Source organism: Mastigoproctus giganteus, chromosome 9, assembly GCF_048544385.1.
Source record: "Mastigoproctus giganteus isolate SK-2022 chromosome 9, ASM4854438v1, whole genome shotgun sequence".
Lineage (NCBI taxonomy): Eukaryota > Metazoa > Arthropoda > Arachnida > Uropygi > Thelyphonidae > Mastigoproctus > Mastigoproctus giganteus.
In genome coordinates, this window is record NC_143583.1 from 52,153,944 (window position 1) to 52,180,728 (window position 26,785).

At 38.2% G+C, this 26,785-nt stretch overlaps 1 protein-coding gene across 5 annotated transcripts in view; it reads left to right on the forward strand.

The window, feature by feature from the left end:
• LOC150080216 (histone-lysine N-methyltransferase 2C-like) overlaps positions 1–26,785 on the forward strand; it is a 1,301,638-nt gene that overhangs the window by 1,241,133 nt on the left and 33,720 nt on the right. For all 5 annotated transcript variants that reach the window (XM_090381514.1, XM_090381519.1, XM_090381517.1 and 2 more), the window contains one exon: positions 8,089–8,219. In XM_090381514.1, the coding sequence (XP_090237640.1) occupies positions 8,089–8,219 (131 nt within the window). The remainder of the gene's footprint in view (positions 1–8,088; positions 8,220–26,785) is intronic.

Below are 26,785 nucleotides of genomic sequence, written 5' to 3' on the forward strand. Positions count from 1 at the left end.
AATGAAGAATGCACAGAAGCAAAAAAGTTAAAAAATAAAGCATGGAATTTATTTCGTAAATCCCCAACCACAGCTAACCTTATCAACTACAAAAAATTAAGGGCAAAAGCTCGCCTCATTCAGAGGCAAGCCAAGAAGAATTCTTGGATCCGGTTTACATCTACCATAAATAGAAACACTAACTCCAGGTTAATATGGAAGAAAATTAGGCAGATTTCTGGCAAATTTCCAACCACCCCTTCGCCAATTCTTTCATTTAATGGGCAAGAACTGTCTGCTCCTGAAGACATAGCAAATGCCTTGGCTAAAACGTTTGCCGAAGTTTCTGCGGCATCAAATTATTCTCCGGATTTCCAGAAAATAGACCACAACTGAACAACGTGCCATCAACTTTCGAACATCAGTTTCCCTTCCGTATAACCAGCCTCTTCAATATTCTGAACTTTTACATGCCATTAAAACAACACGCGACAGTGCCGCTGGGCCAGATGGAATATTTTATATCATGTTACAAAACCTTGGTGACAAAAACTTAGAAATACTGCTGATCTATTATAACCGAATATTTCTAGAAAACATTTATCCCAGCTCTTGGCATCATGCAGCAGTTCTTGCCTTTTTGAAACCCGGTAAAGATCCTACCAGTCCGTACAGTTACAGGCCAATTTCCCTCTCCAGTTGCCTTGGTAAACTACTTGAAAAAATTATCCATAATCGACTTGTTTGGATCATCGAAACAGAACACCTAATGAGTAATCACCAACATGGGTTTCGTAAGAACAGGTCCTCCTTAGATCTCATGATCAAAGCTGAGTCTGCAATTCGTAATGCCTTTGTAAAAAATGAACATCTTGTTATGGTTTCCATATACATTGAGAAGGCATTTGATACTACCTGGCGTCATGGCATTCTCAGTGACCTTTATGCTCTTGGTTTACGAGGCAACCTGCCCATATTCATTAGGAACTTTCTTCAGAATCGTTCATTCCAAGTTCGATATCACAACTCACTTTCTGCGATATTTTCACAGGAAGAAGGAGTGCCACAAGGGTCTGTACTGAGTGCAACCCTTTTTGCCCTTAGAATCGATTCCATCACAAAAGAACTTCCAAATGCTGTTCAGACCTACCTTTACGCTGATGATCTCTCTATTTCTTGCCATTCCCAGAACATGAGATCCATTGAACGGCAACTGCAGATATCCCTGAATAAAGTCCAAAGGTGGGCAAGGTTAAATGGCTATCGTCTATCACAGCAGAAGACTGTTGCCATCCATTTTTGTAATCAACAAAAAATGCATACAGACCCTGAACTTCATATATCAAACTTTACCATTCCAGTAACTAACAACATCAGATTCTTAGGATTAATCCTTGACAGGAAACTAAATTTCCTTGAGCACATTAAATTTGTACGTACTTCCTGCCTCAAAAAACTAAACATACTAAGAGCTTTATCTGCCTTGTCTTGGGGAGCAGATCGTACATCTTTGTTGCTCTTATATAGATCACTGATTAGATCCTGATTGGATTATGGTGCTCCACTCTATGATTCTGCTCGTAAGAGTATACTACGATGGCTAGATCCTATACAGCATAGTGCTTTGCGGATTGCACTTGGGGTGTTCAGGACCTCTCCTATTCATAGTTTATATATTGAAGCTAATGAGCCACCTCTTTACCTCCCCAGAAAAGCACTGCTTCTTAAGTATGCAGCCCAAATACAAAGTTGCTGGCAGCATCCTGTTGAGCCATACCTCTTTAATCCACCACTGCAAAATCTCTATAGAAACAAACCCACTAAAATAAGACCAGCAGGCTTACGCCTAATTGAAATAACACAGAGTTGGAATATTCCAATTTTCAACAGGCAACAAGTAATGAATTACTCTCAACCACCTTGGAGTCCGCCTCTACAATTAACCTGCGATACTTTTCTTCACGAATGGGGAAAGAATCGCCTACCAATAATCAATGTGAAACAACTCCATGCAAGCCATATTCAAAAATATGCCGATTTTTTACCGATCTATACTGATGGCTCCAAATCACATTCAGCGGTAGGAGCAGCGGCAGTTTTTCCTACTTCAATCATTTCGGCTGCTCTTCCAGCTCAGTATAGCAGCTTCTCAGCAGAACTCCATGCAATAAAATTAGCCTTAGAAAATCTGATTCAGTACCCATCTGTAAAATACATAGTATACACGGACTCGCTCAGCTCAATTACAGCAATACAACATTCCTCCTACAAGGTTCACCCTGTGTTAGATCAAATCAGAAGTCTCCTACTGCAAATACAAGAACGTCATCAATCAGTGACCTTTTGCTGGATCACAACACATTCGGGGATAAAGGGGAACGAACTCGCTGACAAAACTGCTAAAAATCCATCAACTTTTGATTTAACCTCCGTCCATGTTCCAGCCTCTGACTACAATTGCATCATACAAACAGCATGTCTCGCACAGTGGAAAGATCTATGGCAATCCCAAACCAATAATAAACTCTATCAGTTGAAACAACACCCAAAGCTTTGGCACACTAGCACCAAAACAGTGCGAAGAGAAGAAGTGGTACTTGCAAGGGCACGAATAGGACATACGTATCTCACTCACCTCCATCTACTCACAGGAGAGGATCCTCCTCAGTGCCCACACTGTTTAACTCAATTATCAGTGAAACATATTCTAATTGACTGCCCACAGTATCAACAAGAAAGAACATCTGTCCTGTCTTCCCTGAGAAATCTGCGAGAACCAATGACACTAAATCATATTATTGGCGAGGAAGCAAATATCAATGAATTTTTCTCTTTCCTGAAAAAAAATTGGACTATATCATAAATTCTGAAAGGTCACTGTAACAAAAATCAAGTTATTACAACAAAAATTTGTTTTTAACAGTTTCCTATGAATAGGCGCATTATAGCCCCAGCAGCTTATGCGCCATTAAACCTCCATAACACACACACACACACACACACACACACACCATTTGTCAAATCATGATTGAATCACAACTATAACCCCAGAGCTCAGCAAAAAGTCAACGAAACATTTTGTGAGAATCAATTGGCTATATGGAAATTATAATTTTAAAAAATGAATATTTTATTATTGTGTGAAATTTTTGTATTCCATATTGTTGTAAATCAGTAAAACTTACAATAAATATACACACACATTCTTGGTCTTGTTTTTTTTTAAGCAAGCCAGTTAAAAATTTACCAGCACACCACTGGATAAAACTGACCTAGTAGCATCCTACTTTTCTTTTAACCCATGTATTGGTGATCTTGGTAAAGCTCACCACTTCCTGCCATTCCCAGTACACTCCATTCAATGCCTTTTATGGTTTTCCATCAAGATGATGTGAGAATTTTGAAGTCTTGTTGTTGAGAAAGTGCCAGGTCCTAATAGTATTTCTCCACTTGTTCTTAAAGCCTGTGCTCTGAGCTTACTCCTGTTCTGTGTTGCCTTTTTTTTTTTTTTTTTTTTTTCACTTTCTTATTCCACAGGTGTTTTCTGTACTACTTGAAAATTTGCTTATATCCAGTCAGTTCCTAAAAAGGGTGATAAATTTCTCCCATCCAATTATTGCCCCATTGCACTTCTCTTTCTAAAGTAATGGAGAAATCTATTAACAACCAACTCTTAAACTGTCTAGAAACCTTCCATGTGATCAATGATTGCCAATGTGAATTCTGTCAATGTTGATCCACTGGTGATATATTGGCTTATGCCTAACCATTTATGGACAAATTCAATGGAAAAGTTTGGTGAAATTCGAACAGTTGCCCGTGGCATTTCAAAAGCTTTTGATTGTGTTTGGCATAAAGGTCTTCTAAATAAGCTTCCATCTTGTATCCATTGACCAGAAATCCTATCCATAGTTTGCTGATGATAGCACATTGCATTCCACCTTCCAGTTTGAGAAACATTGCCCTGCTCAAACAGATTCAACTTCTTGAATATCCACTACCAGTTCCTTAACTGGTAGTGGATATTCAAGTGGATATTAAATACTGATCTCCAGGTAATTCTCCAGTGGAGAAAAAATAACTTAGTTGATTTCAATCCTTCTAAAATCAGTCCTGTCTTATATCTCACAAAAAGAATTATTCTGCCCCTATGCTTTTCTTCAATGACACAATGATTTCTAGGCAAGATCATATATCTCTATTGGGGGATTACCCTTCTAATCTCTCTTGGCATAAGCACATTACAAATATTGCTTCCTCTGCATCTAAAAAACTGGGTTTTCTCTTTCACTCCTGGCATTACTTTTCTTCCAAATAGTTGTTCACTCTGTACAAATCACCCTACCATGAAATATTGTTCCCACATCTGGGACGGCCTCCATCCTCTCTCTCTCAGGCTTCTAGATTCCATTCAAAAGAGATCAGTTAGGCTAATTAATGACCCATCTCTAACAGAGTCTCTCCACTTTCTGTCTGTTTCTGCTACTTGCCTTTTCTATAGATACTGCCATGGGTAGTGTTCTTCTGAATTGGCTTCTATAATTTCTGCTCGCTCTCTCTCTCTCTCTCTCTCTCTCTCCCCCCCCCCCAAAGCAGTCCAAAAGCATGCGGAAACCAGTCAGCATCGTTTTACTGTCCAATTTCAAACTTACAGAACCAACTTTTCTTCTTCCTCATTTATTCCTTCAATTTCTGTTTTTTGCAACACCCTTCCCTCATATCTTTTTTTTAGAAATTACAATCTACAGAAATTCAAGGCTAATGTCAAAAAAGTATCTTCTTTCATCTTCTCAACCTTAAACCCATGCACAGTACTTAGTACTATATGTTCTAATAGCGTTTGTGCTTGGGGTTTTCATTAAAAAAAAAAAGTAAATAAGTTTTTTTCAGTCTGCAACATGCAGATCAGCCCATAAACACATATTTTTATAGAGGAAATACTAGTAAAATAATAAGAGGAGTTTACCTCAAAATAGTACGTAGAACACTTCCGTATGATACCCTCTAGAAATTAAAACGGAAAAAAACGAAAAAAGCGACAACTTACCAGTACATTAGAGTAAATTATAAATAATTAAATAATCAATTTAACATAATTCAAATCAATTTAAAACAATTAAAAATCAAATTAATGCAATTAAAATAATCTAACAAAAATATTCAAAACGATTTCCTTCCTGAAGCTGACAACGCTTTTCGACCGTATGTCGTGATCACAGGAATGAAAATTACCGAATCGGGTTAAACCTGAAACTTAAATAGTGATTATTTGTCTTCGCGCATGCGCATAAAGGTCCACGCATGGGAGATCAAATATGGCCACCAAACATTAACAGAATTCTCGTGTAATTTAATTTCAACGGTTTCTTATTTTTTTATTTAACGTTGAACATTAAATAAAAAAAGTATGTTTTTCGTTAATGGCATAAAAGGCTAATTCTGATGCTGCTGAACGAGAAGCATGAACTGAGGCTTCATGTTGATTTACACGAATATTAAGAGAAAATCACGTCGAACCTTGGTAAGACGAGTCGCAATCACCGCAAGAAATGTTGTATACCAGATCATTAAATTGTGTTGCGAACGCGGAAAGAACCAAGCGATTGTTCAGTATAGTGTGTAACTTCCGTATTGGCCCAGCTACAATTTTAAATTCGGTATCTTTAAAGAATCTGTTAAGCTGTTTGTGCCACTGTTCAACATATGGAACAGAAATAAATTATTTTTTGATATTACTATGATCTGGTATACAACATTTCTTGCGGTGATTGCGTCTCGTCTTACCAAGGTTCAACGTGATTTTCTCTTAATATTCGTGTAAATCAACATGAAGCCTCAGTTTGTGCTTCTCGTTCAGCAGCGTCAGAATTAGCCTTTCATGCCATTAACGAAAAACATACTTTTTTATTTAACGAGGCCAAAATACTTAATGTTCAACGTAATTATACGCGACTATTAATTGCAGAAACCGTTGAAATTAAATTACACGAGAATTCTGTTAATGTTCAGCGGCCATATTTGATCTCCGATGCTTGGACCTTTTATGCGCATGCGCGAAGACAAATAATCACTATTTAAGTTTCAGGTTTAACCCGATTCGGTAATTTTCATTCCTATGATCACGACATACGGTCGAAAAGCGTTGTCAGCTTCAATACGGATACAAAGTCATTAAACTTTCTAAATTTCACACTTACCCGGGACTCGAATAAAATACAATTTAGCATCTATTGAAAACTACAAACACCGGTATGCTTCTACATTATAATAGCTATCACCCGTTCACCTACAAAAGATTGATTATCTTTAATCAATTTCTAAATGCCTATAAATATTCAACGACGGATTCTGCTTTGGACTCAGAAATACAAATATTAACTAGCAGATTCTTAAACAGGGGTTATTCCATTACCACAATAAACCGAATTAGGGTACAAGCTAAGGATAGGATACAAAATACTACACCAATCAACAATAGTAATATCAAAAAATAATTTATTTCTGTTCCATATGTTGAACAGTGGCACAAACAGCTTAACAGATTCTTTAAAGATACCGAATTTAAAATTGTAGCTAGGCCAATACGGAAGTTACACACTATACTGAACAATCGCTCGGTTCTTTCCGTGTTCTCAACACAAATTAATGATCTGGTATACAACATTTCTTGTGGTGATTGCGACTCGTCTTACCAAGGTTTGACACGATTTTCTCTTAATATTCGTGTAAATCAACATGAAGCCTCAGTTCATGCTTCTTGTTCAGCAGCGTCAGAATTAGCCTTTCATGCCATTAACGAAAAACATATTTTTTATTAACATGTTTTTTATTTAACGAGGCCAAAATACTTAACGTTCAACGTAATTATACGCGACTATTAATTGCAGAAACCGTTGAAATTAAATTACACGAGAATTCTGTTAATGTTCGGCGGCCATATTTGATCTCCGATGCGTGGACCTTTACACGCATGCACGAAGACAAATATCACTATTTAAGTTTCAGGTTTAACCCAATTCGGTAATTTTCATTCGTGTGATCACGACATACGATCGAAAGGCGTTGTCAGCTTCAGGAAGGAAAATCGTTTTGAATATTTTCGTTAGATTCTTTTAATTGCTTTAATTTGATTTTTAATTGTTTTAAATTGATTTGAATTGTGTTAAATTGATTATTTAATTATTTATAATTTACTCTAATGTACCGGTAAGTTGTCGATTTTTTCATTTTTTCCGTTTTAATTTCTGGAGGGTATCATACAGAAGTGTTCTATGTACTATATTGAGGTAAACTCCTCTTATTATTTTACTAATATTATTATCAACGTAGAACGTATTGAGTATTACAGCTCTGATTCCTACTGTCTAATAGAGGAAATACATATGTGGATATCAGCAACAAGCTCTGGTGGTGTTAAAATAATAATTTAAATTTATAAACAAATTAGTTACAAACAGATGATGCTTAAATCAAATAGCTGCAGTCTTCTTTCAAAGTGGTGGATAAATTATCCCCCCACCACCTTCACATTTGGGGATATTTGATACTTGAGTAGACTGATTGGAAAGGTGTGTGTGATAAATTTTGTTTTAATCCAACTATAAATAGAAATTTTATTAATGTAGGAGGACACAGACATATATATAATAATCTCCTAAGCCAACCATGGTTTGAAAACTAGACTGGGGTGTGGGGAAAAAAAAGTGTTTTTTTAACATTTTCTTGGAAAAAAGTTAACTACTAAGCGGTTAATGTTAAGTGAATGCTGTTTATAACCATCTTTCTTAAGGTCCATGTTCTTCCCTGTTACTGACCTAGTTAAACCTTGAAAGTTTATTTTTGGTATGCTTCTTTTCACACAAAATCCTCCCCTTCCCCACACATCTAGTTATTATTAAATATTAACAATTTTTAATCATATTTAAAGGATATATGATGTAAATAAATACTTCAAACTCTAATCAAAAAGGAACCCAGTCCAGTCATAATTTGTATAAAGAAGATTAAAAAACTATGTTCTTTGTACAGGAACTTAAATGTAAACAGCAAAATAAAAGGAGAAAATTGATTATGTAATACTTTTTTTTTTTTTTTTTTTTTTTTTTTTAGCTTCCAGGTGTTGACACTTTGAATGACTATAACTTCAGGTATGGACGTTCACCACTTCTTGATTTACCTTTGGCAATAAATCCAACAGGATGTGCTCGCACCGAACCAAAACTAAGAACACATTTTAAAAGGTATGCCATTTGAAAGACTGTTTTGACTGATAATTGCTTTCTGATGTTTAAAATATATATATATAAAATGCAACATATTCATTACTCATACAGACATTCAGAATATTTACATATATTTTTTGACTATTTCATCAGGAACCATGTCCCATGAGGTGGCATGGAGGCTGGAGTGAACCATAGAGGATGGCTTGGGTATATCCGATGTACATCCGGGAAGAATTTCCAGTTATGGCTCCTTTGGGGGAGTTAGACCATCGGGCCTGCCAGGTCTGCAACAGGTGTGTCATTAGACGCCTCTTTTCTGCACTTGTGTTGTTTGTTGGATCAGTGGTGAAGCCAATGCAGTTGGCCACTCTCCCTTTGGACAGTTGGTAAAGCAGCCCATGGCACATAATTTCCAAGTCCAGGGGAAGGGATCCAACGAGGACCTGGAGCTCGTGGGTGCTAACCATACATGCTCTGGAGATAGTTAGGAGGATAGAGTGCTGTATGGTGTCTAGTTTTCTCCTGTTTACTGCAGATTGCTTTGCTTTGTTGTACCACACACCTGTGGCATATGACAGAGCCAGGATGAAAATAGCCTTGTAGAAAAGGCTTAGTATCCACTTCTTCAAGCCCCAGTCCCTTCTGGTAACTCTGGAAATCGTAGTGGAGTAATTCCTGATTTTGATACATAGGTAATTGAGATGTGGGGTGAATGACATGTTCTTATCCAGGACTATCCCAAGATATTTTAGTTCTGTTTTTAGCTTTATGGTTGTTCTGCAGATTTTTATCTGTGGAGGGCCTCCTAATATCCAGACAGCCCCTCAAGAGGATTGAATTCATTTTTTCCAATGAAATTCTGAGATGGTTCTCTTGGGTTCAGTGCAGCAGTGTTGAGATGGCTCGATTTGTTGTTGCTTCCATTTGGGCTCTGCTGTTTGCCTCAGACATCATTATCAAATCATCAGTATAGGCTTGCATTTTTACTGTGTTCAGGTCAAAGTTAAAGATCTCATCATGGACCAGATTCCACAGAAGGGATCACAGAACAGGCATCCCCTGAAGACTGGTCACAACACCTGGCAGTACAGAGTACTGACGCTGACTTTTCTATTTGCTAGGTAGGTCTGGATGCATTGGTATAAGTTGATGGGTATGTTTGCCTTCCAGATCCTGTGAGGACGCTTGGCCACAATAGAGAGTGAAACACCCCAGCAAAATCTATTGAGATTATTAGAAATACTTGCTGGCGCCGGTGTGTGCTTCGTTTATTATGTTTTCGAGATCATCAGGTACAGAGCACCCTCTCCTGAAACCGTATTGATTCGGAGAGGCAAGCCCCACACCAATGTAATGGGTTTCAATCTTTTGATAGAGCAGTTATTCGAAAGTCTTGCTGAGCACCGAGAGCAGTATGATCAGCCTATAGGATCCCAGAAGGTCTTGTTGATTTTTCAGGTTCGTTATGAGTCTCACTCTTGCCGATCTCCAATCAGTGGGGAAGTAGCCCTCTGTGGAAGTAGCCCTTGATATATTTTACTGTCTTTTTGATGATTTCAGGTTCCAATAAGTCTTCGCCGGGTGATTTCCTGTTTCGAATTTTGCTTGCTACAATTTCAAGATCTACTCGAGTGAAGGCTCCTTCAACATGTGAGGGATTATAGTCAGAGTTCCTCTGGTATAGTCATATCTGGTCAGGGGTGCTCAGAATAACAGGTGGTAAAAACATTGCATCCAGGATGTTGTTTATCGACTCCTGCCGTGTTCTTGTGTAATTGCATTGCAGAAGTTTGGTGGCAAGGATGACCTCACCCCTAGGGAGTTTGTTGGTGGCTATTTTGCAGACCCCCCTGGGAGGGTCAGTGTTTCTGACTGTTGAGACCAGGTATTCCCAGGAAAGTTTCTTTCTGGTTTTGATTTGAGCTGTGTATTTGTTTCTTTTTTCCCTGTAGAGTTTGTTTTTTTTTTTTTTATGAATCCCAAACACGAAAGGTATCAAAACCTATAGTACTTAGTACCGTGCATGGGTTGAAGGAGAAGTATGGGGGGTTTGCCGGAAACTTTGCTCTAGAGACTAAACATGAGTTTCACCACTTCAAGCCTCCAATAAGCAAAGCGGTGGTTGCCTCAGGGCCTCTATCTCCACCTCTGGCCACAAGCGACGAGTTTGCTGGTAGCATTTTTGGCAGGTGTTGCCTTTGTGCCTTAGTGCTTGGAGCTGTGGGGACCACTTTGAGAGTCAGTTTTCTCTTGATAGCAGCATTTGCAGCATTCATAGTTATTTTACCGATCGTGCATTGGTGTTGGCTAGGACTAAGGTCTGAGGGGTTAAAGTTCTGGGTTGTCGTATTCAGAGTTTCCCAGAAGAGGTTCCAATCAGCCTTGTCGACCCCGAATCTGTGAAGAGTCCGTCTTGCTGTTGGTTAGACATTGAGAGAGCAATGCAATTGAAAGGTGAGCATCCTGTGATAAGATGTTGTTGTTTTACCCTTACTTTTCTTTGTATACTGAGCTTTACATCCATCCCCACAAACAAAAATCTAACAGAGTGAGATCTGGAGACCTTGGTGGGGAATGAATGGTACCACCGCAGCCAATATATCGTTCAGGGAAAGTTCAATTTAGATATTGTATCACCAGACGGGTATAATGTGCAGGAGCTCTGTCATGCTGAAAGTATGTACCAATTTAGCCAATGGAACATCCTCCGAGTTTTACAGAAATTCTAGGTAAATGGGCCCTATAAGATGATTTTGTAACATAACAGGCCCAATCAACTGATTGTTGATGATACCACACCACAAAGAAGCGATGTTGAAAATGTATTTTTACAGTGACATGTGGATTTTTGTCTGACCACCTATGGGAGTTATGGGTGTTCTTGATACCATCACCGGTGAAAGTAGCTTCATCGCTGAAGAGTATTAATGGAATTAATTGGCAATTAGCATTTACCTACCGACAAAATTCCAATCGCTGGGCATCGTCTCCTGGTTGAAGGTATTGCACCCACTGTATGTGAAATGGATACAAGCCATAATGTTCGCCATGCTCTTGACTGTGGAACACCGATACACTTAGAAATTCTTCGTGTGCTAATAGTAGGACTACATTATACCGACTGAAGAGTGTGTTCTATTTCATCCACATTTTGTTAATTTGCATGTTCAAAAGAAATATGAGCTCTGGAAACTGTGTGCCCCTCTCATGCAGTTTGCTGTAAACACTCTTGAAGCCAGTATTCTGCAGTTAGGAAACCATCCACGGTATTCTCTACAAGCAGCAGTAGCACTTCCACCACAAAAACCATAGACAAACACCATATTGACATATTCAGCATGTGTAAAGATGTGCAGCATTCTTAACAACACTTCAAACAGGGTGCGTCGGGTTATAACTGCTTCTTGGTCACATCTGATTCAGGGAGCTGTGCGTGCCAGTTTCAAACAGTTGTATCTCCATATCCATTGAGAATTGGACACATGTTTATATGAATTTTTTTACCCATAATAATCAATACTATAACCTCCCAAAATATTTTCTATTCCTCCTGAATCACCCTGTATACATATATTGAGATTTTTTGCTGCAGAAACTTATTTTTTACTACTCCAGAGGGGCTAGTTTTACTCCAAAAATTATTTGATCTTGTAGTCATAGACTTTCTAACACTGTGACTGCAAGAACTAGATCTGGCTATGAAAATGAGACCATGGCGAGGTTCCAAAGAGTTATGTAAAGAGTGTTAGAACGAACCAGATATAAAGTTGGAAATTTTTCTCAGCACTGTCATAAACACCTGCATAGGATGTTAGGGTCACAAAGAACATAAAAAGAGAGTTTCACATGTTTCTTTACTAATTTTACTGAATACTAAATATACTGAATTGCTATTAGTTAAAAAATTTAATGATTTGATAATCTGAAGTCTGGACTTTCCCTGAATTCAAGGGTGCACTCCTAATTATGGCTAAGGGTTTACTTACCTCCCTTAATATAATTGTTAAATGAACAACCAGAACACCAGACAATGGGTGAGAGCATTACTAATTGCAAAAACCTCGGCAACTTGCCCAGCTGGGTCGATTTGACTAGAAAACTTAAGCCAGATGGAGCTCACAAATAATTAGGCGTGTAACCAGTAAAATAAAATAAAATATCTTTAATCACAAATAGATACTTGTAGCTTTTGAGGCTGAACGTGCCTCTTTGTTAACAGAAAATGGAAACTTTAGAGATAAAATTATTCTAACGGACACGATTGTGCGTGCAGTGAGGTGTGCGAGGGCACGAGGTAGGTCATTCAGTCATTAAAAACGGTTGCCTCTAGGATGGGGTGTAGTCTCATGCCTTTTCAGCGGTTCATGGCTCTCGAATTACACAATATATTGAGTGACTCTAACCAGAGGCGGTGGCAAAAATGTCGGGAGTGGTCAATTACTTCATAGTCCCACTTGGGATTGAGGTCGTGGTGGGTGGACCAGAAGTGTTCCTCATTTGCGGACTGGTCAGTTTCAGCAAGGCGAATCGCTCTGTCGTGTTCTGCAAGGTGGTCTTGAAGACATCTCGAGGTCTCTCCTATGTGTAATTCGAGAGCCATGAACTGCTGCAAAGGCATGAGACTACACCCCATCCTAGAGGCAACCGTTTTAAGTCTAGACAAGCACTGGAGTAAAACTATGCACGTCCATGCAGCAACAATGAACACCAGTTTAATGATTGAATGACCTACCTCGTGCCCTCGCACGCCTCACTGCATGCACAACCGTGTCCGTTAGAATAATTTTATCTCTTAAAGTTTCCATTTTCTGTTGACAAAGAGGCACGTTCAGCCTTGAAAGCTACAAGTATCTATTTGTGATTAAAGATATCTTATTTTATTTTACTGGTTATATGCCTAATTATTTGTTATCCTATGGATTCCAGTACAACAGTCCCATTTATCCCCAGATGGAGCTGTTAATGTTGAAATCTTCAAGGTAGATTACCTCACTGTGAGGAAAGTTGGACAAAAGTCAAGTTTCAGAGAAAGGAAGTCATGTAGGAACTTTTCTAAAGTTTATTTCAGGGACTTTCCCTTAAATAAACTTTAGGAATGCTAAAGCCTTGATTCTCTCTCTCTCTCTCTCTCTCTCTCTCTCTCTCACACACACACACACACACACACACACACACACACACACACACACACACACACACACACACACACACACACAGCAACCTGTACAGTAGTTGTCACTCCATTCATATCAAGTTATTATTATTATTATTAGCTATATGGTGCAAGGAAGCCTGAGGCTTATAATTCCCGAGTTACCCTGAGAGAGAGAGAGAGAGAGAGAGAGTGGTAGAAAGGAATCACCAAGAAAGAGAAGAATGATGATATCCGGCTCAGGACCCTGGGTGTGCCAAGCCCATACTCACCAGATGTGTCTCGTAATCTGCTGTAGCATCCTAATGTCTCTCCCTGTCTCCCTCTGAGTAACTTGATTACAAGCTAATTTATTCTTTCTGTAGAAACAGTTAGCAATTATTTATGAGGCAATTGTTGCCAATTGATTTATGGTGGATTTTTGCTTTCTGATTCATTATATACAGTAAACCCCCGCTATTCGCGGGGGTTACGTTCCTGAGAAATGTCGCGAATACAGAAAACGTGAATACTGAGTTATGGCTCCCATAGTAATAAAGGGGTTCCGTTCCAAAGTATGAAATATATAAGAAAAACTAGTCTAAAATTTTGTCTATGTATGTATTGTGTTGCGCAGGTCTTTTCTCCGTTGTAGTATAAACTTGCTAGGGTTCCAACAATTCTCAGTTATGGTGTGATGTGTCAGTTAGGAATAAATGTTCTTTGCAAGAGTTACACTAATATTTGCATCCGGAGAAACCTGGCTTTCATGTAATCGTCTAGCAGTTAGTTAGGACAAATCCCGTGTTCTGAAAACTAACCCAGATGGACGTTGAGCTAGTCTGCAACATCAAAGATTGCGTTGTGTGATTTTCACCTTTGACTCCTTTCTATTTGATTAGAATCAAAAGCGCCGCCTTAACAGTTCTTTATCAGTAATCCATTCAAAGAAATCATGTGTCATCAGAGAGTAATCAATAAGCAGAAAATTAGCAAACAAAACATGGTTTATTAAACATACTAAATCGTTACAAAATACAGTTAGACAAAACAGTGTATAAGTCTTTAGTAAAATAGCCTTGAGCTTTTATACCTTTACATATTTAGGTAACCAACGGATTAATTAATAATGGTATGGGTTTGCAAATTGTTATGTTCTTCATGAACATTCGACAGCCAAAGAGCGTTCATACATCGCGTAGCTGACGAATATTACACCACATTGGTGGAACATGTAAGATTGTAGGCCATGATTAATATTCAGTCTTAATATTTAATTATAATATTCAGTTATAATATTTAATTATAATATTCAGTTTTAATGTTAATTAGGATTATTCAGTTTTAATATTTAATTATAATTAATTCTAATTAAATAACGTCCGGTATTCATGTACAAGTTACAGTATCTATTAAATATGAAATGCTAAGTAAAATAACAAAACTCTCATCAAAGTATGAGTGTGCGTGAGGATTGATGTCTTTAAGCACATAAAAAATATCTAAAAGGGGGGGGGATGGAAGTATGTTCGACTTAGCGCAATTAAGTTCCGTTTATAATTAAATAACGAGGGTTAACTTACCCGAATAATTCAGCAACGTCTCAGGAACTGTAGTTACAGGACAGTAGTTCATCTCGATTCCTTCCTATATCTCATTAACGAGTTTTTAGCCTTCTTCTTCTTCCGACTTTTCGTTTCCCCTTCTTAAGAATATTTTCTTCACATTCTAAAAAAGATTATCATTGCGACGGCTCTCTATCTTAACAAAATTCTAACTCAAACTCCGCTAACTCCCTTACAAGTCAACAGCTCATTCACCGACCAACGACACTCTCCAAGGCTCAGCTCCAACTGCTCTCTCCCTTACCACACCCTAGCTGCTAACCGAACTGCCTCCCCCTATTTCCCCTCTAGTTAGTTTCGTCAAGCGGAAAAACATCTGGGGAACTGTAGCTTTACAGTGTTCAGACTCAACCGAAAATCCGATTTATGAAAGTCTTTGAAAGAATTACATGTTTGTATGAGGCTCGCCCAAAGGCCAAAACGGACATAAAATCGTCTACTCCGACACAAGAAACTATGAAATAATAAACACTCTGCTGATGCCTGAATCAAACACAATACTAGTAGTGTTCTCCGAAAATCTAACTCCCTTGTTTTTATGACTAGCGCCGCGACTTTTCTGTTTTCGGTCAACAATACACTCGGACACTTGCCCGCTCCACGAATAAATAACGTACGGCAGGCGTCGGACGGTGGTTTTGGAATTTCGTGGGTGCGGCTCTGCTCCCATGCGAAAGCGAAAGTAATTCTGCCTTCTCCGGCGAAGTAAATATCATATGACAGATACAGTGCAGCAAAAAAGTATGAGGCCCTTGTGCTCTCTAAGAATGTACCAATACGGTTAAAAATAAATGCATTTTTAACAATTGTATGTACCTTCATAATATGACTGTACATAGACAGTACATAGTGAAATGCAAGCATATGGCATCGAAATGAAAATAAGAAACAATTTAATATTAAATGTAATATTTTTTAGAAATTTCAAACAAATCTTTCAAACCAGCCCCAGCCCCTTTGCTAGCTAAAACTTATCCCGCCAGTGCTATCACCAGTTTCGCTAAAGTGTTGATAAAGGAGTTTTGCCTTTTTGCGAATGATGAGTGAACTTAACGGAATTTTATTTTTAGTTCGATCTTCTATCCGCAGATTTAAAGCTTTTTCCATTCTTCTATTTTAACAACACGAGTTACAAAGCAAATTTTTGAAGCAATTAGCGCGTTTTCACGGACACTAGGGCGGATTTTTAATTCCGATTTTTTGATTGACCGTACCGTTGACTCATTGATTTTATGTTTTGCCACTGAAGAGACACTTTCACCATTAGAAATTTTGTCAAATAACTCAATTTTATTCGCTAATGTCATCACCTTCTTTGATATTTTCACATTTCCCTTGTTATTCGTAGCCATATTTTTGTACGGGTTAGAAAGAACTTGTCCACAATAAAGTCACTTTCTTTCGTTAACACACTCGAAAAAGTCTGTTTTACACTGCAAAACGGTAGATTTATCACTTTTGTAAGCATATCAATTTATAAATTGATAAATTTATTCAATTTATAAGCATATAAATTAAAAGCAAACGACGAAACCTTCCATGACAACACATCTGAACAAGGATTAGCGAGAAACATCCACGCTCGCGATTTTGTCACCCCTCTTCCCCCCCACCCACTGAGCGCTGTTTTGACCGGGAAAGATAATTTTAGACAGCCCATGTTTTTTTATGGTGGAAAATGTTCACAGCGCTTTAAAATTCACATTTTTTTAGGTTTCATTTTATATTAAATCAGCGACCGCGAAACCGTGAATACAGATACCGCGAATAGCGGAGGTTTACTGTATTGTCTATTCCAGGAAATTTAAGATCAGAAAGTAATTTGGGGGAAATTTTCTATAGTAACTGCTTGTAATACTGCATTAACTGCAGAAAAATAAAAATTAAAATATTATATTACTCTTTCTCTTCTATATAACCATCCTTTCACAATGTCTAGTTGCATGAATTAGAAATTTCTCATCAAAGTACCCCAATTGGGCAGTTGGTCCAGATGGAATTTACTTTTTTATTCTGAAACAGTTGAATGACACAGCTCTACTTTTTTTAACCTCTTTAATCAAGGCAGTTGATCTCAGGTGGAGGAAATGGGATTACATGAGTTATTCTGGGTTCTTCAGCCCAACAATATACCTGTTGGTACACATACTGTATGAAGACATAATACCCAGTGACACACTATGGCTTAAGTTATTGATATGCATAAAACAGCAACAACCCTTGAGGAGAGTGTCATTATCTTCATTTTTCAACATTCCACTACCACCTTTGTCATCATCCTTATCTGTTCTTATCCTTGACAGGACTCCACTGCTATCAAGAAAAAGAGTAAATATGTTATTGTTTGAGCCTCCGTAGCCGAGTGGGCAGGAGCGGGAGTGCAGTAGCACACGCTCTTTGAGTAGACTGGGGTTCAAGCCCCTGACTGCTGAATACGGTCGATCTGCCAACCCGCACTGGACCAGCGTGGCAGATTATGGTCCATTTCCCTCAGCATGAATTGTTGAGGAGGCTTCCACCCTGCAGTGGGTTGATAATGGCTGCACTTTACTTTACTTTTTTTAACTGAGATGCTAAAATGCTGTTCTTGATATCATTTCAGTTATTTTAGGTGGAAGCTCCTAACACCATGGAGTGTTTATCATATGAAGACGCCGACTGGACTAGCCGGGCAACCCAAAGGTCGCGGGTTCGAATACCACCTCGGGCTTGGATCAAAGTACTGCAAAAACCTTGAGAGGTGCATTATGGCCACAGAAGCCGATGCACCAACAACTACCAAAAAAAAAAAAAAAAAAATCATATTAAGACTTTGTACATTTTGAACTGCAAGGCAAGCTTTCTTTATTCAGAGCTTTATAAATAAGAGAATTTTTTCCTCTTTAGATTTGGTTATACTTTTAATGGAAGAACCACCTTGCTGCATTCATTGATAAATTTAAATACATTCTTCTAGTCTGTAGCTATTATCACAGTAACAGCAGTACAGCTTTCAAATTGCTTTTGAAGCCTCACCATTGTGTCATCCACCATAAAAATATTATACTATACCACCATAAAAATAGTATACTATAGCCATAATTGCGGATGCTCCTGAAAAATTCTAATCAAACAAACACTTTCTGAGGTGCAGGAACCTTTAATGCTATTCTGTCTTATAAGATGGAATTTAGATGAACTCTTCCTTATATTATTAAAAATGTGCAGTATATTTGATATAATTTAAATTGTAACAAACTTTTCATCTTAATCTTAAAATTATGAGGCACAGAAATAGGCATAATTTAGTACAAGAGTGTTTTGACAATCAGTATTCTGCTTCATCCATCTATAAATTTATGACAGTTTACTTCTTCAGCAAATTTTAAAAAAAAAATTAAGTACTGAGCACTGCTTAGTATTAGTGCCATCTTGTAAAGAAGACATGACCTTTTACCAGTTTTAATCTTGCAGCAATACTACCTAGTCTGATGAACCCCTCAGCTACATGTTAATCACCAATTCAAGGTTATGGGCTGTTTCTCTCTCCACCTTTCTAAATATACAAACACTGTTAAATAGTTTTGGAAATCATAAGTTATTGTTCATGCAGAATAATTGTGTGAACTATGTTGATAGATGAAGCAGCATTATTTGCCTTCTGCTTTATCTGGCTAATTTTGGTTTCAATTTAATGTAAAAAAAATACGTGTCTCACCAATAGTTGTTGCAATTGCTACAGAGATTAGATACTGTTTGTTTTACATTTAATTATTATATAAAATATTTTTTTGTCAATTATTACTTTTGATGTAAAATGGTTTATTGCCTTCATTATTATTTTATTTATTTGATAGAACATATTAATATGTGTACTTGTATAAGTCCGAAATTTTGCATGCTTAATGGTTTAGTAAACTTTAAAATGGAAGTGGCTAATAGTTTCATACTTATTATTTTATTTTTTTTTTTTTTTGGAAAAGTAATAAAGGTTTTGTTTCATGGGAAATAACTGATGTAAAAAACATTTTTAAATTTAATAATTTTTCATTTAAAAATAATAAAAAATTTAATACTTAATTATTGCAATCCATTAGTAAGAGGGCTAACATTGGCATAACAGAATAAAGAAAAAGAAAATTTGAGGTGTGTTTTAAGGTTAAAATTGACTATTAAAAATTGTTTTCCAGATGGTTAATTATTGAAATAAAATAAATGGTTTTTAACGGCCACAAATTTTAATTATAAATATATTACTTTTTTGAATTCATGTTTTATTTCCCTGTCATATGGATGGTTCATAGCTTTAACTGTCTTAATGCTTATTCTAATACAGCCCGCTTGCAACCTGATCAAGACTAATGCCATTCCCACGTCTGACAGCTGTTGAATATTGACTGCCAATAAATACTATATCACAAAAAATTTGAAGTCATATTGCCCTCTCTGCTGCCGATTAACATCTCATTATTTAAAGGCAACATCAAAATATTTCCTTAAATATTTGAAATGTTAACTGGGATATATCGAGTATGCTCAGCTAAGCTGAGTGGTCATACATGACAGTGCAGTAGCATATCCACTTGAGTGGACTGTGGTTCAGTCACACCTGACTGATAAATACAGTTAACAGTTGCATTCATTGTCAGAATAACGAATTGTACACTCCTCTGACTTTAGCGGCTGTGCTGGAATATAAACAAGGACATTATGTAGTTGTTTCCCCAAAATTGGTATAAAATTTAAATTAGACACCTAAAGGTCAAATGGAAATGAATCTCCAGATCAAGCGGCTAAACATCTAGCCATTCCAGATTCATTTTATTATCAGGTACCATTTAGATTGTAAATCCATCAAAAAAAAAAGTGTATCAAGAATAATGAAAACAAATTTGACATGCTCAGGTAATAACAACTAAACATCCATAAAGCAATTGTGAACAGCGAGCTTGAGATGCAGGAAAAGATGGTCCACGCAAGAACACCTGATGGACATACTCATATGATCATGTATGTACTTGTTACTCTGTAGTAGTAGTAGTAGTGGCATGTGATGCAAGAAAGCAAGTGTATGAGCTTATGCAGCATCAGCCAAAAAAAAAAAAAGAAAAGAAAAAAATTTACAAAAAAAATTCCTTCTAAATGTTTGTCCAGTTCCTCCTTAAATTTTTTTAACCTATCAACGTCCACGACAGATGCAAGTTTATTCCAGCAAATAACTACCCGCTGGCTAAAGGCAAATTTCCACACATCTATTCTACATCTGTCTTTCCTCGATTTCAATTTATGCCCCCTTGGGTTCGTAATCTGAACAAGTCGAAGGATCCCATCAGAATTCAGCGTGCTCAACCCATTCAAGGCCTTATACACCTCAATCAGATCACTGCGAAGGTGCCTAGTCTCCAGCCACTGCAATTTGCAGAACTTAAGCCTCTCTTGGTAAGAGAATCCCTTCATTCCCCTCACTAATCGTGTTGCCTTTCTCTGTACATGCTCAAGCAAATCTACATCCTTCCTAAAATGAAGCCTCCAGACCTGTACACAGTACTCAAGGCGTGGCCTGACCATTGCATTATACAGAGGGACAATCACCTCCTTTTCCCGGCTAGCAAAATTCCTATACAGTATATCATTGACAAAACCCCATGACCTGCCCTGCCTGGTAGCCTGTCTGCATTGCTCAGAAAACTTCATATCTGTCTGCACAATTACTCCCAGGTCTTTTTCATTTTCTACCACCTTAAGTGTAGTTCCACACAGTTGGTATGTTTCTCTGGGGTTACTTCTACCCATATGCAGTACTTTGCATTTGCCAAGGTTAAAATTCAGTTGCCACTTCTTAGCCCATCTGCCCAAATTTTCTTGTTCCTGTTCCAGTAGCACACTGTTAGCAACTCTGCCAACCTTTGTATCATCTGCAAACTTCGACATTAAGCCTGATATACCTTCATCAATATCATTGATAAATATACAAAACAACAGTGGACCCAACACCGAACCCTGTGTGACTCCACTAATAACATTAATCCACAAAGAGCAGCACATATTGATTACCACCCTCTGTCTTCTCCCACTTAACCATCCTTTTATCCACTGTAGCAACTTACCTTTAATACCATTCTGCTCCAATTTGTACAATAGTGTTTCATGCACAACAGTGTCAAAAGCTCTCCTGAAATCCAGATATATGATATCAAAATTATTTTTTGCATCCAGTTCTTTTGTAACCACATCATAATATCCTATCAAATTTGTCAGACAAGACTTTCCCTTAACAAACCCATGCTGTGTCTGAATTATTGCTGCAGTCTTGTCTAGATGATCCTGCAATGCATCTTTAACCAGTGACTCCATTATTTTACCCGGAACAGAAGTTAAACTAACTGGTCTGTAATTACTCGTGTCACCGTTTGATCCCCCTTTGTGAATTGGGGATACATTTGCACATCTCCAGTCCGTGGGGACCTCCCCTGAGTCCAAGGATGCTCTCATAATTATGGCTAAGGATTTGCTTAGTTGCTTTGCCGCCTCCTTTAATATAACTGGATAGATCCCATCCACCCCAGGTGCCTTTCTTATGTTTAACTTCAACAATTTCTCCTCCACTTTGCTCTCAGTTATTACAAAATCATTAAGCACCCTGCTACAATTTGATAACCTTCTGCCATTTTCAAACCTTAATAATTCCTCATGTGTGAATGTAGATGCAAAATACTCATTCAGTTTGTTTGCTATCTGAACAGGATCATCAACAGTTGAACCATTGATGTCAAGTGGACCAATCAGATTCATCCCCTTCCTTTTAGAGTTTATATAAGTAAAGAAATCCTTGCTGTTTTTCTTAGCATCTTTTGCCAAGGATTTCTCGTAATCTGCCTAACCTCCTTTGTGACCTGATTACAGACTAGCTTATATCTGCCATAGGCTTCTGAGTCGCTTGATAATTTATATGCATCCCATGCATTTTTCTTCCCTGTTACGAGTCTCATTAGTTCATTAGATAACCATTTAGGCCTAAACCCTGAACAATATTTATTAATAGGTATGAAACTTTTAGTAGCATCCACGATTAATTCCTTGAATGCTTCCCACTTAGAATTTACTGTTGGTAACATCGTCAGTTGATCCCATTGTGCAGAATTTAAAAACTTTCTGAGACCACTGTACTCACCTTTACGGAAGCAAAAACCCTTTCCTTTACCCCTGATGGTAATTAAATCTTTAAGTAAATCCCACATCAGTACACTGTGATCACTGCCACCTAGTGGTTCCTTTATCTGCAAATTCTTAATACACAAATGATAACTGCTGATAACCAGATCAAGAGTATTACTCTCTCTGGTTGCCTCTCGAACATGCTGCTGCAGAAAACAATCATCCAATAAATCCACAAAAGTCTGACTAGTGCGTGAGTGACCAACCCACCCACAAGTTCCAGTCAATATCTGGGAAGTTAAAATCCCCCATTATAAGACATTCTGATTTACTAGCCCACTCTATTTCTCTGTTCAATTGTTCATTGTACTCATTCGAGTCATTAGGCCTATAACACACTCCTACTCTTATTTTTGATTTCGCAGTGCTTATGTCACACCAAACTGACTCAACAGTGCATTGCTCATCTATAACAACTGGGTGCACTTCTTTTGATTTTATGTTTTTCTTAATTAACAGCATAACACCTCCTCCCTTTCTATCCTGTCTATCCTTTCTGTACACATTGTACTCCTCAAATTCCAGTTCTGCATTCCTTATATCTGTGTGACACCACGTCTCTGCTATCCCAACAATATCCGCCTTTGATGTCTTGACCAACACTTCAAATTCATCAAATTTATTTACTATACTTCTAGCATTGGTATACATGCAAGCATACATGCTCCTATTCCTATTCCTAGTTACCCTAACACATCCCATATACCCACCTATTTCAGGATGACTGCCATCCGTCCCTGAAACCCCCAACACCACTCGCTCCAGGTCGCTACTTATTCTAATAGAAGTTGTGCAAGAATCACTTTCGCCTCTGCCTACGGCTACTGTTAATCTATTAGTCCTTGTATTCCCCCACGCTATCAGTTTTCCGACCCACCTAACACTATGCCTCGATAGCATCAGCAAATATTCTTGCACCCTTTCTATTTAAGATCCCATCCCTGTAGAAGCAGTCTCTCCTGTTAACAAGTACAGACCAGTCTGAAAAAGATTCTATCCCTTGAGCCTTGCAGAATCTTTCCATGGCCGAATTGATCGACAAGGCTCTCATCATATACTCCCTCCTATCGTGTCTGGGCAGAATTGCAGACACTTTCAAATTCAACCCGAATTGATCGACAAGGCTCTCATCATATACTCCCTCCTATCGTGTCTGGGCAGAATTGCAGACACTTTCAAATTCAACCCTAATTCTCGGCTTTTGTTCAACAGTGACCTGTATCCGCCTTTGATGTCTTGACCAACACTTCAAATTCATCAAATTTATTTACTATACTTCTAGCATTGGTATACATGCAAGCATACATGCTCCTATTCCTATTCCTAGTTACCCTAACACATCCCATATACCCACCTATTTCAGGATGACTGCCATCCGTCCCTGAAACCCCCAACACCACTCGCTCCAGGTCGCTACTTATTCTAATAGAAGTTGTGCAAGAATCACTTTCGCCTCTGCCTACGGCTACTGTTAATCTATTAGTCCTTGTATTCCCCCACGCTATCAGTTTTCCGACCCACCTAACACTATGCCTCGATAGCATCAGCAAATATTCTTGCACCCTTTCTATTTAAGATCCCATCCCTGTAGAAGCAGTCTCTCCTGTTAACAAGTACAGACCAGTCTGAAAAAGATTCTATCCCTTGAGCCTTGCAGAATCTTTCCAGGGCCGAATTGATCGACAAGGCTCTCATCATATACTCCCTCCTATCGTGTCTGGGCAGAATTGCAGACACTTTCAAATTCAACCCTAATTCTCGGCTTTTGTTCAACAGTGACCTGTACTTGTTAAGTAATTCTGCCAGTCTCCTACTCTTAGTGCCAACTAAGAGTAGTTGTACACATTGGCATTAGTGCCAATGTGTACAACTATATCACCTTTTGTGCCCTTAAAAGATGATATCCGCTCTACAACGTCATCAATCTTTGCCCCTGGCAGACATACCCTGGTCCTGTTCCATCTATCCTTTTTACAAAGCATGTTCCCCGTTTCCCTGACAATAGAGTCACCAACAACTACTAGTTCCTGTGGGACCAGCGCATTCTGCCTTGGGGGTTGCCGCTGTGTTGCGTGATGACCAAGTGCAAGCTCTGGCGTTGATGTGGGCAGCTGTGAGCCTGATGGGCCCTTCAATTTAGATCTTTTGAGGGCATCCACCCTGTCCATCAAACTCTCATATAGGCCCATAACAACGCTGAGTTTTCACCTGATTTCCTTACACTCCTTACATCGTGCGCACACAAAGGCATCCTCCATGGCAATATCATGTTCCATTCCAGAGAGTTCGGCAAACATTTCACAACTTGCACATTTTTTTAGGCTGTGATGCGTTGGAGAATCGCCCCCTTCAGTTCTCCCCAGAGTCACAGCACTCCTGGCACTTTGTGCCTGTTGCTTTGCTGCTCTAGTTTGGGGCATGCTATTTTAAATTAATAAGATCAATAAATTAAATTAATTAAATGTCAATACTACGCTATCCAATAGAAACAGTGAATCGTATTACTCTATATAATTATGCGTTAGAGCTACCTAGCTACCTCAATTAAAAATTTGAATTCCCTACCACTATATACAAAAACAATGGCTGCAAGATTCGAACGAAATAACGGTTTTACATATATTAAGTACTAATCCACAAAAACTCTTTATCTAAATTAAAATAAAAATAACCAGCGTAACTATAACTATAAGACAACGTATTAAGTACAATATAAAATAACAATTGTGTAAATAAAAAGGCAAACACTTATCGCTTTTCGTAGCCTGTAACTCACAGCTGTAATTTTTAAAGAGAGTCAGCGCCTTCTGTATTTAACACTTCTGAGATACATATACTTTGTATGTTAGCTCTTCATAAGAGACAATGCAAATTTGGGTGAATTATTTATTTTCTTTAAATGGATCCAACTATTTAATAGATTTTAGTATATAACACAACTTTATCTTAGCATTTGTCCTTAGTAGCCCTGGACACAGTAAACAACATCTGCCTAAAATAATAATGCAGATGTAAACATATTCATTGCACAAACACACATTTATGTAAACATAATATCACATCTAGTATAATATGAACTAATTCACTAAAGAATCTTCAAACAAACAAACAACCAAACAGTAAGGATTCACACCGAGTAAATTCAGGTTTTCTCTCTCTTAACTAAGATTAGTAGTATGCTTACAGGTTTTGTGGGTTGCATTTTTATTTCCTTTTAACATTTAATGAGATGAAATTGAGAACGCACATTAGCATTAGCAAAAAAGCAAGCTTATATAGCATCAGCCAACAAAAAAAAAAAAAAATCTCATGCCCAGAAGGTTTCTGTGAAGTGCACTATGATGACTGTACCACCAAGAGAGTCATTCACACCGATTGCCCGCTATTTATTGAGTTCACAAAAGCCCACCAAAAAAATGCAGTCAGCTGCCACTCCTATATCTACCAAAACCAAGTGGTAAAGAGCCAACAGTAATAATAGAAACAATGGATATTGAGGACAAGGAGGTACCGGATGAATCAGTCTTGGAATTCTTTGCGGAGGAAGAAATGGACACGGGTTAGCGTCCATTCTTCCCCAAAAATGATAAATCCAAGATTGACAAAAGTATACCCTCAGCACCTCAGAAGCCGCCTGATGTACCCACCAAGCCTAAATAATGCCTAAATTCCTACAATGGAATTGTCGTGGATTCCGGCGAAATACTGATGACATCAAGGCCCTCCTGCAAAAGCACGAGCCAGTTTGCTTTTGCTTGCAGGAGACTTACCTAAAGGCAAATGATGATCCCACAATGCATAACATCACAATTTTTCGTAAGAATAGAATTGCGGATGGTCCTACTCATGGAGGAGTGGCTATCCTTGTGGGCAACCAGACCCCAGTTCAGCCCTTGCTAATTACAACTAGCATAGAAGCTGTTGCAATTCGCCTTACAGTGGGATTTTTATTAACGGTCTGCTCTATTTATTTGCCACCTGGGACTGACATCTCCCAGGAAGACCTTGATGATCTTGTAACGCAGTTGCCTCCCCCTTTCTTACTTCTTGGGAATTTTAATGGACATAATACCCTGTGAGGTAGTGCTAACATCAACGGAAGGGGATGAGTCATAGAGCGTATGCTAAATGACAATGACCTTTCCCTTTTAAATAGTGGAACAAACACCTTCTTCCACATGCCTACCCGTACCTTTTCTGCCATTGATCTCTCTATCTGCTCCCCCTCTCTACTCCCTTCACTCACTTGGGAAGTGGAGGAGAACCCATACGGAAGTGATCACTTCCCTGTGATACCTCTTTACACAGTGGGAGACCGTGTCTTCCTTTCAGGTTACCACGATGGAAGATTGATCAGGCTGACTGGACTGCCTTCCAACATCAGGCAAATTTTGACCTCAGTACCGTCAGTCAGGAGCCTATCAATGATGCCTCTCCAACATCACAGAAATTATTGTCCAAGCAGCTGTGAATGCTGTTCCAAAAACATCTGCCCAGTTCCCACCATTTCCCAAACCTTGGTGGAATTCACAATGCACAACAGCAAAAAAGGCTCAAAACAAAGCGTGGGGAATATTTTGCCGATATTCTACCACGACCAACCTTATAGCCTTTAAATGCGCACGAGCCAA